This window comes from Carassius gibelio, chromosome B12, assembly GCF_023724105.1.
Source record: "Carassius gibelio isolate Cgi1373 ecotype wild population from Czech Republic chromosome B12, carGib1.2-hapl.c, whole genome shotgun sequence".
In the NCBI taxonomy this organism is placed as follows: Eukaryota; Metazoa; Chordata; class Actinopteri; order Cypriniformes; family Cyprinidae; genus Carassius; species Carassius gibelio.
This window is the reverse complement of record NC_068407.1, coordinates 13,438,890-13,457,386: the sequence shown is the minus strand read 5'-3', so window position 1 is coordinate 13,457,386 and position 18,497 is coordinate 13,438,890. Positions and strand designations below refer to the sequence as shown.

The following is an 18,497-nucleotide window of genomic DNA, read 5'->3' as shown; positions in this document are numbered from 1 at the left end:
TATTTTATCATTAGGTGACATGAAACGGAGGAGGTAGAATTCTTCACAGCAAAACAAAGCTCTGGTTATATTAGTGAAGATCAATTACATTTTTTCGATGGAATCCAAAAGCAGTCTGATTTATTTTATAGAGGGTAATTTCAAAGCACAAAAGAGAGCCAGAAGCACAAAAGTGGGAAATGGAGGAGCTGCAATTTTGGACGGTGGTGGTAATGTGCCATAATCGGCTGCCAGTAGATGCCTGATGCAGGACTCCAGACTTAAAAGTTGACTCTGGAGCCACTGCGTCATAAAAGGAAACATTGATAAGCCAGAAGCTGCATTACAGAATCACTCAATGTACTGTAGATCAGAAAGTACTGTCATCCATGGTGATGTTTAGTCATGTCTATGAATTCTAAGGATCTGTTGAAGTGGATTTACATGGAGGTGCATCCCACTCTGTACTTTTCCATTTTGCCATTGTTAAAAGACCAGTTAGCATGTGGAATGACTGCAGAAGTATATTTAATGTATGTAAAAAATACAGTTCCTTCTGTTCTTGGAGCTCATAGCTTGTTATTTTGTTCCCTTTCAATCAACAAACAATGCCAAGGGCTGCGAAAGAGACATTTGATTAATCTAAATCAATGATTAAATAAATAAGGATATCATTATATAATGTCTAATAATTATATATAGCTATTAAAGGGTTAGTTCACCCAAATATAAAAAATTATGTCATTAATGACTCACCCTCATATTGTTCCAAACCCATAAGACCTCCTTTCATCTTCGGAACACAGTTTAAGATATTTTAGATTCAGTCCAAGAGCTCTCAGTCCCTCCATTGAAGCTGTGTGTACGGTATACTGTTCATGTCCAGAAAGGTAAGAAAAACATCATCAAAGTAGTCCATGTTACATCAGAGGGTCAGTTAGAATTTTTTGAAGCATCGAATATACATTTTGTTCCAAAAATAACAAAAATTACGACTTTATTCAACATTGTCTTCTCTTCCGGGTCTGTTGTGGGCGCATTCACGACGCTGTTGACGTGTTTTCTGGCATGCCCAATAACAAGGATAACATGTCAGCAGAATCGTACGTCAACTGTCACAGCAGTCGCGGTCACAACAGACGTAAGAGAAGACAATGCTGAATAAAGTTTTTTTTTTTTTTTTGGACCAAAATGTATTTTCGATGCTTCAACAAATTCTAACTGACCCTCTGATGTCATTAATGACATAATTTTAATATTTGGGTGAACGAACCACTTAAACTTTGTAGTTGTAATTATATTAGGTATATTTGATTGGTTTTGGGTAAGATTTTTTCTTAATGATCAAAAGTGACTTTTTTTTATGAAAAAATCCTGAAAAACAAAAAAAAAACTTATTCTAAACTTACATGTGACACTGAATACTAGAGTAATATTTTATGATATTGCTTTTCAATATATCATTTAAGTCTATTTTAAATAATACAATACAATACGATATGATAAAATACATATGATATGTTACCTGGACCACAAAACCAAAAAAAAAAAAAAGAAGTTCTTAACAATGATTGTTACTAATCAAAAATTATGTTTTGATATATTTACAGTAGGAAATTTACAAAATATCTTCATGGAAAATTATCTTTACTTAATGTCCTAATGATTTTTTGCATAAAAGAAAAATCAATAATTTTGACCCGTACAATGTAATTTGGCTATTGCTATAAATATACCCCAGTGACTTATGACTGGATTTGTGGCCCAGGGTCCATTATATTGTAATAGAATAGAATATAATAGAATATAATAGAATAGAATAGAATAGAATAGAATAGAATAGAATAGAATAGAATAGAATAGAATACAGCTTACACTGCGTGTATGTTCAGAGTGTATATGTATGCCATCAAACAGCAAGGGTTAATAGGTTAAAATTGGCCCTTTGGTGCACTCACCAACTTTCAACCTAATTTTTCCCTGCCTTTTCTTTTTTTATGTACCAAAGGCAAAAACAAACAGACCCCTGACAACAGCAGTGAAGGTTGTCTTGACCCCTTAAACGGCACTCTTCCATTACTTTTCAAGAACACGTTGTTGTAATAGACAAATTTCATACTTGGTTAGTAAGAGACCTAGTATCGCTGTGCAATTCCAATTCAAAAAACCATAACTGCAATCTTAATTTCTTGACCAGTGGCTCACTAGACATCAAGAAAAATCATGACAAGCTCTTTAAAATGACACAGGTTTGCTACACATAGCCACTAGTGGACATCTTTCTACAAGGTGAATGCAAGTATATTGCAACACAAATAAACATGCTGATGACATCAGTGCTCACATGGGAAGCACTCTGTCTGGAGTCATCAATCATATCAGGAAATGAGAAGCCCTGATATACTGGGTTAAATCTAAAATAATGGAAAGCATTATCCATCAGTCATGCCTTGAAAAAAAACAATGGATCCATTTCCATAGGGATCCATTTCAAGGCCAAACTCAAGGGAACACCCAGAGAAAATCGAAAAAACACTGTCAAAACCAATTCACTCAGCAAAATCAACTAATACTAGGGGGCATTACTGCTACTTAGTAGGGTCTCTTGGCAATCTAAACTGTTACAGAAAGTGCATGGGTCACTATGGTATGAAAACAGCATAATTACAAAGGTGTCAGATCATCACATCACCAGTCTAAACTATATGTCAACATGCTGGCGGGTTTTTTTTAAACCCAAATGCTGGGTTAGGACTGTTAAGATCCAATTTGGGATTGATAATCATTCATAATCAGTATGGAATGCTGACATGAAAGAGACGGTGCCGTGCAGTTTTGTGTGCACTAGGTTTTTTATTTATTTATTTATTTATTTTTATCCTCAATCGTTGATTTCAATCAGTAATCAATTTAAAACATTAAGAATTGAATGTACCATGATTTCTATAGAAATTCAATGCTTTACAAGCACAAATTGAAGGGGACTTCTTAGTACTCGGGGCTAGTACTGCTAAAGTGAAGTAGTTTTACTTAGTAAAGTCATTTTTACTTTTCTGTAGTTTTTCAGTGGCTCTCATTCATACCACTGACATTGACATGAGCAGTTGAAGACTGTACATTTGGACAGAGCAAAAACACTGTGAATGTCTAAATTAATATGTGCATTCCCACCAAACTTTTTAAATTTAAATTAAATTGATGCATTTAGCAGACGCTTTTATCCAAAGCGACTTACAGTGCATTCAAGCTAGCAATTTTTACCCATCATGTGTTCCCGGGGAATCAAACCCCGAACCGTGATAACGCAATGCTCTAACAATTGAGCTACAGGAACACTTTTAACTCAATAATATAAACAGAATGTACAAATGAATACTGTTAAAATAACCACAGCATTAACAACAACCTTGAAATAGTTAATATCACTTTGCATAAACACGTTCTAGTTTTGGTGTTGTACTATATTATTATCTAATAATTTCAATACTTTGAAGTCATCCTGCAGTACTAGAAGTCTGCTGACTTTGGTTTAAGTCAGCTAACTTTCTGTACAGTCCAGCAGACAGAGCAATATATACTATGAGGACAAGGGTGGTTAAAAGAAGATTAAAACATTTTCAAAAGACATGGTAGATTACATTTTGATTAAAAGAACTACCTGATATACATGATAGGCGTTGGCAGCCCGACCTTGAAGGAACACAGAGGGGATCCACACATTGATAAGAGCACGTTGTGTTCTTAGAAAGACAAGGAAGGAGAAAAAAATTGCAAAGTCTAATTAGAGAACCTCAACATATGAGTAATTTAGCAATAGATTACTGTAGCAACGATCACTTTATTGGCTCAGGGGTATGAAAAAGTACTACAATGAAAAACTGAGGGGGGATATGACAAATATTGACACCATAAACCATTGCTGGCCTTTTACTTAACACACAAGTTTAACATCGTATGCCTTTCCTTCAGCCATATTTAATGACTGACATCTCAGCTACAAAGGTTATAGCTACTGTATGTGGAAGAAGTGAGTGAAGGCTCTTTAAAAACAGAAAGAAAATATAAAAACAGAAGTAGCATTCAGCTTCCCTATTTTTAGCACAGTATTCTAAGTCAGATCGGAGGCATCGGATTTGATTCTCAAAAGAGGCTTGCTGTACACCACCTCCAACATAAATACATACAAATATAAAAAGAACAGCGAGTAGGAGGCCACTTACGTCTCGAAGTCAGAGAGGCTGGGATCGTCAGAGGTCTGGCTCAGGTCCCCTGGCACCTGTCCAAAAGCAGAGCGCATGAGGTCATGGTGAGCTTTTCCTTTTGCATCCAGCTGAGATTGCTGATTAACACTGTACTGTTGCATAAACTTCAAAACCAGTTACTGTATATTCTGTAGCTTACTTTTCTTTCTGCTAAAGGCATGATAGTCCAGTGATATTTACTTGGACCCAAATAAAACTTGGGAATTGTCATTTGCTTTCATAATATAACATGCTTCTAAATCAAACAAGATATTTGGCTATTTAAAAAGTAAGAAAGTACTTTATTTTATGCATCAGGAAATAGCTGAATTGCCTGTGACGGAATGGAATAGTTTTTTTGTTTTTCTTCACGATCATATAAAGGTTGCTGTCACATTTTATACAGGAACGGTTCATTAAAAAAGGTCTTCAGATACTACACAAGATACAAGTTCATTTAGGCTATTTAACATGCACTGTGACATTTTATCGTTTCAACTTATAAACTCCTTGAGATTTTAAAGTCAGTTTAATAGTACTGAAATTCAAGTTTAATCTAGTATTAAAAAAAGGTTTGGTAATTGCTTACATTATTTCAATGAATCAATATGTTAGCATGACTTTTTCATCATAGCATTTTTTACAAGCTGTATTTGTTTTCTGAAACCAAGCACCCAATTTTTCTTTTTTTAAGGAAGGTGCCGTCAGGGAATCAAAAGATAATACCATCATCATTATAGTTGCAAATTAACTTTAGAAATGGAAAATAAAGGGGTAATTGAAATATTTTTTTTCTTTTATTCTTTATTTATAATGTTTATTATTGAAGAAAATAAGGGAAAGAATAAGGGATGATCCAAATATTTGTAATGTACAATAATATAGGCCTAAAAGTTGATAAAAGTATGATAAAAGTTATCATATTTGTTTTGATTCACCAATTTATGCTACAATTATTTTAAAAATAAAAATAAATAATTGAATTAAAAAATGACATCGGCCTGAATAAATTTGATCATTTTAGAATTGGGGTAGTAATTTAAGAGGGGCAAAATAATGTGAAATTACAAATGGTATGGGATTTTAAAGCATGACAACTGAAGGTTTATGAAACGTTAGTCAATAAAGCATTTTTTTAAACAATTGCACTTAAAGTTTTCAACTAAAATAAATAAAATGCATACTTTTTGATGAAAGAACACTTATAGATTGTAGGTTGCTTTTGGTGTTTGGATGTGTACTTCAATATAATGAGCTCCAAGTTTAAGAATAGCCTACAGTGTTTTGTTGTTGTTGTTGTTGTTGTTGTTTTTACTGTCTATTTAACAGCATTAGCTCAATGAAATACGTCTTCCTTCAGGTAGACTGAATGTTTTCCTGCCTTGCAAAATGTTAGGCTCATGATCAATAAGTTCCATTCGCCTCAAACTGATTTTTTTTAATCAAACCGCGGACGGTTAAACTGGGTCAGTTTGCGCTCGCTGTGAAGCGGGAGCAGCAGACAGGGGGTTTCCACTTGGTCTTAAAGAGATGTCTAAAGGGTATTTAATAGGTCTGTCTCCACGTAAGATTTTTCTAGTTATAGTCGTTCATTTGTCATTATCAATGATTTTTATTAATATTTGCAAATCACCTTTCCTAATAATGTTCAAGTAAGCAAGTTTCATGAGCAAGCTCATTAGCATTTAAAGGAACATGCAACAAAATGGCTTGCTGTAAACCAGGAGTGCTCCTGGCGATCGACTGTCCTGCAAAGTTTAGCTCCAATCCTAATCAAACACACCTGAAGCAACTAATTAAGGTCTTAAGGCTCACTTAAAAATTAAAGGCAGGTGTGTTCTATTAGGGTTGGAGCCAAACTTTGCAGGACAGTCGATCGCCAGGAGCAGGGTTGGGCACCCCTGCTGTAAACAGAGCTGTCCTTGACAAGGTAAAAAGGATGTTACTTTACACCAGCGCTTCTCACTTCAAGTGAAGTGAAGGCCACGACTTGGGAAGTCGTGGCCTAATGGTTAGAGGGTAGGACTCCCAATCGAAGGGTTGTAAGTTCTAGTCTCGGGCCGGACGGAATTGTGGGTGGGGGGAGTGCATGAACAGTTCTCTCTCCACCTTCAATACCACGACTTAGGTGCCCTTGAGCAAGGCATCGAACCCCCAACTGCTTGAACAGCATAAATGGCTGCCCACTGCTCCGCGTGTGTGCTCACAGTGTGTGTGTGTGTGTGTTCACTGCTCTGTGTGTGTGCATTTCGGATGGGTTAAATGCAGAGCACAAATTCTGAGTATGGGTCACCATACTTGGCTGAATGTCACTTCACTTTTTTTTTTTCAAGTCCTTGAACCTCCCTGATCTGCACATTTTGTATGTCACTCTTATCACTTCAGACATTTATTCTATTCGAATGTAAGTGCCCTGCAAAGTGGACATCACTGGATATTCAGCCATGATTCCAGTTTGAAGCGAATGTATATGTTCTAAGGATGCACCGAAATGAAAATTCTTGGCCAAAACCGAAAACCGAAAAAGAGAAAACCAAGGCCGAAAACCGAAACCGAAACACCGAAAGAAATTATGCCAATTATTAGTACCATTGCATTTATTGCTATGACCGTGTACTAACTTTACTAAAATTAAGACATTGCAATTGCATAAATTAATATTAAAGTTTCAAAGATAATTACAATTACATAACTTATTTAAAAAAACAAAACATAGAAATACATAATTAAAAATGATGCAAATATGTATTAAGCACATTGCAACAATGCACAGTATAAAATAAAATTCAAACTAAAAATTTATCCCACTCATGTGTATATTTAATAATAATGTACAGGCCTACTGGCCTGCAGAAAGGTTTTAAAATGAACAGTTCTCTCATAAAAACAAAGTGCATTTAGGTGAAGTGTATTTGAAAATTTTCAATGTAGGACTAGAAAGTGCATTACTTCCCCAGTAGGTAAGACTGTTATCACTTCTGGGGATGGGGACTTCAGACCCATAACCATCTAGCTGTTGAGCAGTTGAGCTTGTCATCTGCCTGACATTTGAGAAATATTTGAGAAATATTTGAGAGAGTTTATTTAAATAGGGCCAGGGCATAAATAAACATTTTTATCAAATTAAAGCAGAAATCTAGCAGAAAATCTAGCATAAATATGGCTACAATCTGATATTATGTATGTATATATGTTTTTGTGTGTGTGTGTGTGTGTGTGTATATATGTGTATATATATATATATATATATATATATATATATATATATATATATATATATATATATATAGTAGCCTAAGAACAAAATAGCCAACGTATTATTATTATTTGAGGCACTTTCTTGCAGAATTCCACTGAACATATCAGACAACGATGGTGCATGCCCCTCATCTGGTGCAGAGACAAGTCTTTTTTTCTGCGCTCTGATTTGTCTACTGCACTTGGCGCTTCTCTCTACGCGGGTTCTCCGCATACAGCATGGCCTGGATCATTTCTCGTGTGCGCTGCCTTATTTCCGCATCCAAGTAATGGTCTTTATAACGCGGATCAAGCACATTCGCGATGAAGTGCAGAGGATCTGAAAAGATCTCAGTGAGACGTGTGCTAACAGACTCTATAAGACTGGACTTTTCTTTGTTTTTACTTCGTGGTCCGTCTTAATCTCTTTGTTAGGAGACGTTTTAGTGCTGCAAATAAAGGAATACGAAGAGAGAGAATGTTCTCACTGGTGTTAAGTGAATGTCGCGTGGAGCTCGTGGTCTGCGCTATGCAGGTGCACGTGCAGGTCGCGGTTTCTGTTTGCGTCATCACAACATTTCAGCTGTGTTGTTTCGGTGATAAAAGTCTATCGGCCGAAAACCGAAAAGGCCATTTTCGGCCGAAAATTTTCGGTGGCCGAAATTTCGGTGCATCCCTAATATGTTCCATTCCATTCTAAGGGCACTGAAGTGTGCGAGACATTACTTTAATTTGTATTTATAAAGAGGTATATGTTGTCACATTTGTCTGTGTGTGCAAACATTGAGTAACACAAATCCGTGAACAAATGTTCAAAAGTTAAATAAATTTCACAGATTTCCCCTGCTCAGGGAGTAAGGAGCAATGAACACTGAGTAGAGACCATGCCAATCGGAACACAATTCATGCATAGAGCTCACTTCTAACAAGCTGATTATCTGAATCAGGTGTGTTAACAAAGTGAGACATGCAAAATGTGCAGAGCGGGGGGGGGGGGGGGTGAGGACTGGAATTGTGATTTGTTGCTTTACACTACCATTGAGAAATTTTAACCAAAGTATGTTATACACTTTTCACTAAAACCCTAAAGAATCATATCCACTTGTGGAAAATGGGCATCATTTGACCCCTTATAAACTTCACTGGAATTTCATAAACATACAGACAAAATTAGAATATGGGGACATGCCAGTCAGCTAATCAACTCAAAACACCTGCAAAGGTTTCCTGAGCCTTCAAAATGGTCTCTCAGTTTGGTTAACAAGGCTACACAATCATGAGGAAGACTGCTGATCTGACAGTTGTCCAGAAGACAACCATTGACACCCTTCACAAGGAGGGAAAGCCACAAACATTCACTGCCAAAGAAGCTGGCTGTTCACAGAGTGCTGTATCCAAGCATGTTAACAGAAAGTTGAGTGGAAGGAAAAAGTGTGGAAGAAAAAGATGCACAACCAACCGAGAGAACTGCAGCCTTATGAGGATTGTCAAGCAAAAGCGAATCAATCCATTTGAGAGGAACGGACTGAGGCTGGGGTCAAGGCATCAAGAGCCACCACACACAGACGTGTCAAGGAATTTGGCTACAGTTGTCGTATTCCTCTTGTTAAGCCACTCCTGAACCACAGACAACTTCAGAGGCATCTTACCTGGGCTAAGGAGAAGAAGAACTGGACTGTTGCCCAGTGGTCCAAAGTCCTCTTTTCAGATGAGAGCAAGTACTGTATTTCCAATCTTGAAACCAAGATCCTATAGTCTGGAGAAAGGGTGGAAAAAGCTCATAGCCCAAGTAGCTTGAAGCCCAGTGTTAAGTTTCCACAGTCTGTGATGATTTGGGGTGCAATATCATCTGCTGGTGTTGGTCCATTGTGTTTTTTTTTTTTAAACCAAAGTCACTGCAACCGTTTACCTAGACATTTTGGAGGCAGAATTTGGAACCTCCCCACACTGCCAAAAGCACCAAAAGTTGGTTAAATGACCATGGTGTTGGTGTGCTTGACTGGCCAGCAAACTCACCAGATCTGAACCCCATAGAGAATCTCAAGAGGAAGAGGCAGATTAATCTTCAACAGGAAAATGAGAAACCAGACCAAAAAATGCAGATGAGCTGAAGGCCACTGTCAAAGAAACCTTGGCTTCCATACTAGGGCTGTCACTTTTAGTTCGAAAATCGTTTGCACAATCGATCAGACCAACCAAAAAAAGTTTCGAAAATGAAAATAGGGAATCGATTTTAACCAAATATGTACACCATTCATTTTAAAATAATTAAACAATTAAAAAATATAGATGTTTCAAAACTCAAAAACAAGCAGAAAAAAATTCCGAAAGTGCAGTATGCCTTGCGAAAGCTAGACAGAAAATACCAGCAATTCGAAAGCGACCTCTTACGGTGCGTTCACACCAAACCTGAATGATTAAGTCAATGTAAAGACGCGTTTACGCACATCTGGAGGTCTCGCGGCGCAGGAGACGCAAATTCGCCTCATTCGCGCATCTAGTTAAAGGAGATTATGAGTTATGAAAAGAACCATTGCAAGCTGACAGTGACCAGCCTTTGTGATGGAAAATTTGCAGTAATACCCCCACCTTGCGCAGCTGTACGTGAGTGTCCCTGGGACATCAGTGCGGTTGGAGCACGTCTTCTCAACGGCTGCACATAAGTTTAATTTTTTTTGAACAGTTGTTTGAAATGGATTGAATCATTATTTAAAATAATCTTGGAGATTCTTGAAATTGCCTAAATCATAAATGCAGCCGGGTTGAAGCCTGCAGTGATGTTTTTCTTTTGTTATGGCAGCCGTCCCCTCTGCACATATATTTTTTAGAGAATGTTGTCCTGTTGCTGTTTGCTCTCTTTGCGGTCGTCCGTTATTTGACATTGAAAAAGGAAACGTCTTTATTTTTTTTAGATATGGAAAATCGATTTTACAATCAATTCAATGAACACTTATGTCTTAAAAACCGAAAATGATTTTTTCACAAAAGTGACCCCAGCCCCAAGCAAGTATTGAGTACATGTGCGGTAAATTAACATACTTTCCAGAAGGTCAACTATTTTTTTTTATTGTGCTTATGAAGTATTCTAATTTGTAGAGATTTTAATTGGTGGATTTTTGTTAAATTTGAGCCAAAATTGTCACAATTAAACTACTTCAGTCTGATTTACAATTTGAGTTGAATTACTGAAATAAATAAACTTTTCCACGACGATCTAATTTATTGAGATGCACCTGCAAAATTATGATTAGAACTTTTTTGAATGTGGTATCTATAGTAAATTCTGTCTGCTTTCTTTCTCAGTGTTTCAGCGTATTGTTATACATATCATGGTGGGAGCGATCTCTCACTCTCGCGTAACAACATTATAAGCAAAAAATACAGTCTTAGGAAAGCAGTAAAAAAACTCCTGTTCAGAAATTTAGAATCAGACAGATTAAATAAATTTTATTCAGCAAAGATACATTAAAATGATCAAAAGTGACAGTAAAAATGTGTGAAATATTTTTTCATTCATCAAAGAATGTTGAAAAATATGTATAAAGGTTTCCACAAACATATTAGGTAGCACAATTTCTTTCAGTATTGATAATAATAAGAAATATAAATTAAGCATAAATTCAGAACATTGTGACACTGATGAATGCAGTATTGACTGCTGAAAATTCACAGGAATAAATTATATTTTTAAATATCATAAGAAAATATATTTCAAATTGTAATAATATTTCACAATATAAGACTTCATATAGTATTTTTGATCAAATAAATGCCGCCTTGATGGTCACAAAAGACTTTTCTTAAGAACATTAAACGTTTTTACTTATCAATATCTAATTGTATATAACTTATATGTACAGTATATGCAACTTTAATAAAACCACTTGCCCTAAGCAAATTTTCTAAAATATAAAATCACAAAGGCATTTCAGTGTACTGTAATTCTGATGGGAAATTACTTCACTACTTAGATAATCTATATAAAACTCAGCACATTTACCCCTCGTTCCTGAAAAAAAAAAAAAAATGAAGCCCCACCCGGAACAACGCTCTAATCCTATTTGAGTGTGCATCTTATCTCATGGTGAAAGTGTGGTAATGTCAGCATTTACAGGGGTCACAGGCTACTGCATCTTGGCAGGCAGTGGCACCACAGAGGAATGGACACATGAGCCATGGAGTCTAGATAAACAATCCACTGTATACAGTTCAGCACAGTTACAGAAGGCCATGTTTCAAAGCCACTGCTGTCAGATGTATCAAAAAGTAATCAGTGGCCAACAGATAAGCAGTGAACAGGAAAGAGCACACAGTGGCCCAGTGTGCCACTAGAGACAAACTAGTCAAATTAAATGGACACTTCATTCAAAAACAAAAATGTAATCTATGCTGTTTCCTGTTGATACTCGAACAAAACTTCACTTAACATTGTTTGTAGCTTGCCTCCCAATCAGTAATCACAATAAGCTTTTGATACAAACATGCTATGAGCTCTTGAATCCTGTAAGTTTTATCACATAATTTAAACAATAAGTAGTTTTAACGTGGCATGACTGATGTAGTCATCTCAGTTTAAGTGGCACATGAACAGATCATCTCATTCCTCTTCACTATTAGTTAAAGCAAAAAACAGAAATTAATGAACATCAGAAGGTATGTTGAAACAACTGTTTGTTGTACTGTTGATTTCATGTTTGAACCGCAGAAAAACATTGATAAAACAGCTTGTAACCAATATGTCACATCACATTTAACTCAGGAAAACTATTCAATGGCCACAGCTCATGAATTAGCTAGAAAAAAAAAATCTTTGATAAATATATTCACTACATCATATGTTCTTTATATATTCGCAAAAGTTTTTATGACGACCATTATTAAATGTTTTTACATTTCAATAAGAAAATCAAAAAAACTTTTTAGTTTGGAGTCTGTTGTTAGTAATAGCATAAAAACATGTAATATTAAGGTACAAACTGATAGGGTTCCCTGTATAGATTATAATATTAGTTTTTCAACTTGAAGTCATTCCTAAACCACAAAAAAATATATATATTATTCCAAAACGGCAATCTATAGTATGCCCTTGTTTATCCAGCTAGGTAGATGCTTGCGTTTGAGACATGGGAAAGTAATGGTGTATTATTGGCACAGACAAGACAGTTAATGATGGACAGGGGGCAGACCTATGGAAGCAGACAGCGATCTGCCCAGAGTGCCTGGACTGCAGAGATAGACAAGAAAGAACAACCATTCAATGAGGGTACGGTTTCACACACCCACAGAGAGGAGTGTGTGTGTGCTTGCATCTGCTTACCGGCCCGCGCAGGTCGATGAGTTCCTGTCTCATCTGTCCGATCAGGTTGTCTTTGGCCATGAGGGAGCGGTACAGCCTCTCATTAAACTCTATCAGCTCTCCGTGCATCTCAGCCACCTAAAAACACACACATTGACAAACTCACATCAAACTCCTAGTGAAATAGGCTGTTTAAAAAGCACTAGTGCTCGGCAGCTGTCGCAAAGCAGGTTATAGTATGTGACATTTCTTAAAGGCATGTGAATATGAGTTAGCTTGGTTTTGACTCTCAGGTGTGGAAGTGTTCAGCCGGTGAGCTTTAACTGCTCGTTACAGCGAGTCCCACACCTGCCCAGCGACTCGTCAGCTGTCACTAAGAGTAAGTGACACAGACATGGAGGCAGGCTCCAGTCTGCTATTCACAACTTGCATTCATTTGTTTATGGAAATCATATGTCAGGGTATATTTGGGTTAGCGGTGTTTTGCCTGACAGACGCATCATGTCACTTTTTGACATGTTTGTCTTGGTTGCAAGGCCACACCTGGCCAGAAAAACAGGCATGAATGGGTAAAAAAAAAATGAATAATGCAAAATCCTTACCTTGGAAGCAAATACCAAGGTCACAAAATAGAACATGAAATATAAAGTGCATTTTGTGTTTTAGGAAACTCTATTTACATATGCTAATGCAAACAAAATTAAATTAACCTAAATTAACAAAGTCTTGATCGCTTGAACTAAACTTGTACGGTGCATCCTAACCAGATGCAACATGGTAAGTCTCATGTATGTAAATGTTATTATTTTTTTTTTCTGACATCTCGTCAATTGCATGGTTTCTATTTTGAATCTCACTGGTCCAAAATCCTGCTCCATATAACATTTGTTTTGTTTTTTTGTTAGACTGAAAAGACAGATTATGTCACATAAATGCTGCCTTAAAGTGCACCAAGACAGACATTTAGGCTATTATTATGACATAAATTGCATTCAAGAAAAAAAAATGAGTGCAGATGTTTGTAAATATTAGCGAATTTCAGAATTCAGTATTTTTTTGTATTTTATATAATTTACATTAATGTCTTATATTAATGTCATATAAAATATCTTACACAAAAATGTATTTTACATAATTTTCTGATTTATATCTATGATGAGTACTTTTTTATGCATAGTACCAAACAAAAACATTAATTTTACATGTTTTATATTTTCCATTTATTTAAATTTCTCTTTAATTTATGCATAGTACCAAATAAAAACATTTTGCATATATTTTTAAAAAATTATTTTTATAGCATTTTAATTTCTATCTAATTTCTCATATCCAAGGTATCTTACAAAAAACTTACTTCATAGTTTGTATAAAGCAAACCATAAAAGTGAGTGATTAACTTTACATTTGTTGTCTAGTATCTAAGTTCTGAGCAAATCACTTCCCACTACTCATTTCATTGCACCTGAAATAGAAAAAATATATATAACGTAGAAAAAAAATTGACAAGAATTAAGACTTCCTACCAAAAACTGAATTTCAAACAGTGCTGAATGAGTGGGTAGCTGTCTCAAAGAATCTCACAAAGCAGTCTGAACTACAGAAATAGCTTCAAAACTTTTGTAATTGATTGTCAGACACAGTCCTCTATCTGGATACTTCACTGCCTAATGTAGTGCTTTATATAGCACCTAGGCCTATCTGTTTCACAGCATAAAATCCATTTCTCCAAGTCTTTTTTTAGTAGCTTGTGTGACAACTTCAAAAATAGTGAACCCTTCAATGTCTTAAAAGATCGTCAAGCTTCAAAACACATATTTTACAAAAGAAATATAAACATCTCTTGTCAAGAAGGTGATTGAAGCTACTGGAACACAAGCACGTACAACAATCAAGCAAGCACAGACATACACAACACCATGACTAAAGAGTGATTATCCATCAAGCTGGATTCAAACAGGGGAAATTATGCCAGTTCTTCTATATACACACCCAGATCGATACATCCCCATTGAATACATCCACGGTTTCAGGTTTCATTCATCTCGCCATGGCTCCGCATGGCACACCACTCGTAGTATTCTCATTCATCACATTTATTTATCTGCGGCCCAGCTTTCAGACAGAGCATTAAAAAATGGAAATTAATTTTAAGCGTCAAGGAACCCAATTAATTCTCTGCTAGGAAGCGAGCTAATCAGTTTGTTGTTCGGTAAGCAATAAGCTGGCTGTGTCCTTCCAGGTCCCTGGGTGAATTTTTCAACCTGTGCTGCCGGGTGTTATCGGTTTGGATTTATCTAAACAGGCGACAGGTTCATGCACTTCAGACAACGCATCAAACCTCATTACTGGGCCTTAGCAGGAATCCAAGTGTGTGACAGTATCTGTATTCGCTCATTGTAATTACGGGCCGCCCTAGTGCTCCAGCACAGATATCAAGAACACTGCATTCCACAATTATCCCTAGTCATTATTTCCATGAGGGAAAGAAAAACAATTGTGCAGAACACAAACACCACACAAGCATAGCATCGCTGAAATAAGTCAAAGCCGAGGTGAAACCGAATAAATGTCAAGAAGGATGAAAAGCATGTGCGCCTTTCCATAACACGCTCATAAGCAATAAGCTGAAGTAGAACGGGAGCATATTAATGAGAGGAGATTTAGAGGAGTTGATTTTTCATTTTTAAGATGCACGAGAGAGAAGGATTATGAGACTGATGTGTTTGCCAGATGGTTTCGTCTTTGAATAAAATAAACTTCAACTGATTAAAACTGCCTCCAAAAGGATTTAAACCACCAACAAAACAAAATGAAAATGAAAGGTTCTGATTCCTTTTAACATAGTTGTTTAATGGTTCCATTAAGGATTCTTTTATAGGCACCATAAATGCAATATAGGATTGCATTTAAAACCTGTTAAAAATGCATAGATTATATAAAAAATATATAAATTAAATAATAAATAATGCAGATAATTTATTACATATTTTAAATAGTTTTTAATTAAATAAAGTGCTTCAATAAAAAAAAAAAACATGCAACTGGGTTCGGATCATAAAACTGAAAAGAATAGGAATGTCATTCATTTGGTCATTCACTTAAAGAGATAGTTCACCCAAAAATTAAATTTACCACACAATTAGCACACTCTCTAGCCATCTTAGGTGTATATGACTTCCTTCTTTTAGACGAATCCAACTGGAGTTATATTTAAAAACATCCCATCTCTTCAAAGCTTTATAATAGCAGTGAATGGTTGTTATTTTTCAAAAGTCCAAAAGAAGTCCAATAAAACACATCCATCCATTATAAAAAGTGCCTAAATATGGATATTTGTCTTACAAAAATGCACCAATTCACTACATGTGGCCTTTATCCACCCCCCAGGTGAGAGGGGAAGCGCTTTATTGGACTTCTTTTGGACTATTGAAAAATAACACCCATTCACTGCCATTATAAAGCTTATAATAGCCAGAATGTTTTTAAATATAACTTTGATTGGGCAACAGGATGTTGTAAATCAATGCCTAGCACCACAGCCTGAAGCAAGCTAACCAACCATCTCTTTCACAGAACAGCTATCAACATTAACACCATTAGAACAATTATTGACAATTTCAATTCGGAAAAGAGATTGGCAAATTTTGGGAAAGTAATCAAGATTGATGGTCAAAATGATGCACAGCCTGACCATCACATGTAAACCCATGATAGTAATCATGATCACAAGATCTTTGGATTGACTTCCCCCACCTAGAAGACAAGAACCAGACTGAAATTCCTTTAAGGGGACCTTTTAACCTCTGGTCTCCACAGAATGCCCTTATGTCAGAGAATGGCACAAAAACTTTCTTTTACAGATGTAGATGCACCAAAATGAACTCAAAAAGACTTATAAATGAATATCAGTCCATTGCTTAAATCCATATCATATATGTAACCCACACATTTGACTATCATATTTCTAATCACTTATTGTGTATGTCTTTTTAATAACTATTGAATAGCTTAAGGATTCATATTCATGTTTGGTTTGTGTTTGAATCTTCTTGCTTGAGACGTTTCTGGCCATCAGTTATTTGTCAAATGTATCATATTCTTGTTATAGAAACCATGCCCAAAATTATACCCTGCAAGAGCAGGACAATGTGGACCACATGATTGATAAGATGACATATGATTTATGACACCCCGAGCGAAGACAATATCTTATTGGTCAAGACAACGTGGTGTGGCCAAAAGGCCAGTTTAAATACTTAAAACACCATCAAATTTTGCTTTTAGATTTTGCTTTTTAACTTTTGCTTTTTGTCATCACTTTTAGTCTTCTTTGAGCACTGTTCCAGCAAGCTACGGCCTGCATGTCTCCTGCTACTTAGCCACGATGAGATGAAACAGCACCTAGTCCTGCAAACTTTACTTCTGTTCTTTTACTTTAGTTTATTTTCTTTTCTGTTGAGAGTTTAATGTTTTGAGTTTTGTCTCCGATCTCCGATCTCGAGTGCCCATCTAAAACTACAAACAGCCCACAACTCTGCGTCTTCAGACAACGTCCAAACCGGGCTTCCCAAGACTTCACTTCAATGACTACTGAACTTCCAGCCAATCAGCAACCTCGGGAAACCCCCTTTTTAATGAAGACGACAACAAAGGGGACTCCCTTTACACAGGCAATGCAAGTAACTTACCTCCAGACTCTGATCCGTACTGGTGTATCTAATATAACTTTAACCTCATTGAGGAACTCAATGTGAGCGTTAATTAAGTGATTGATGGTTGTTCATGTCTATGCAATTTCACGTATTGCTGTAAACTTGAGATTTCATATTTTCATTCTCTTAAACTCATTCTTCCCTAACTTTCTATCTTCCTGCAACTTGTGTGAGTGTGTGTGTTTATGTGTTAGATTAGTTTATATGTCTTAGATTTATCTAATAAAGCCATATTTATATATATATTTTCATATATATTATTCATATTGAAAAGAGAAGAATCTTGTGTTTCGTGCTTACAAGTTGTCTTAAACTGCCAAACTTGTTACTATGCTAATTAATAGTGTTTTCACTATACTTTGGATATTAATATCATTGCAGAGTTGATGTTATACGACTCGTTCAATGAATCGCTGGCCGTCTCAGTGATCAGCCGTAAAACGGTGATTCTGTCCAAATTCCCTTGAAAAACTGAAATGATTCCCTTTGAGCTAAATTTACCTGTTTCCCTTACATTTGTCTGAAAGAAGAAAGTCTCATACAACTAAAATGGCTTGAGGGATAGAAAATTATGTGGTAATTTTCATTTTTGGATAAACTATCCCTTATATTTATGGCTTAATAAGAAGCTGGTTTTTGGATACATTTAGTCATTTAGCAGACACTTTTATCCAAAGCGACTTACAAGTGAAGACATTGGAAGCAATCAAAAACAACAAAAGAGCAATGATATATATATAAGTGCTTTAACAAGTCTCAGTAAGCAGTAGCAAGGGCTGTTAAATAATATAATAAATAAAAAGAAAACAGATAGAATAGAAAAAGAATAGAGCAAGCTAGTTTTTTTATAATTGTATAATAAATAAAAATAAAATAGATATAATACAAAAAGATTAGAAAGGTAGTTCAATATATATATATTTTTTAAAGAATAGAATTAGAATAGTAAGTGCTAAAGTTAGAGGGTCAAATAAAGATGGAAGAGATGGGTTTTAAGCCTATTCTTGAAGATGGCTAAGGACTGCTCGAATT

The 18,497-nt window shown here is 35.8% G+C and overlaps 1 protein-coding gene across 5 annotated transcripts in view; it reads right to left on the bottom strand.

The window, feature by feature from the left end:
- Positions 1-18,497, bottom strand: part of LOC127969530 (sorting nexin-29-like) — a 138,069-nt gene that overhangs the window by 58,505 nt on the left and 61,067 nt on the right. For all 5 annotated transcript variants that reach the window (XM_052571571.1, XM_052571570.1, XM_052571569.1 and 2 more), the window contains 3 exons: positions 12,775-12,891; positions 4,200-4,255; positions 3,638-3,719 (listed from right to left, as the gene is read on the bottom strand). In XM_052571571.1, coding sequence (XP_052427531.1) covers positions 3,638-3,719; positions 4,200-4,255; positions 12,775-12,891 — 255 coding nt within the window. The remainder of the gene's footprint in view (positions 1-3,637; positions 3,720-4,199; positions 4,256-12,774; positions 12,892-18,497) is intronic.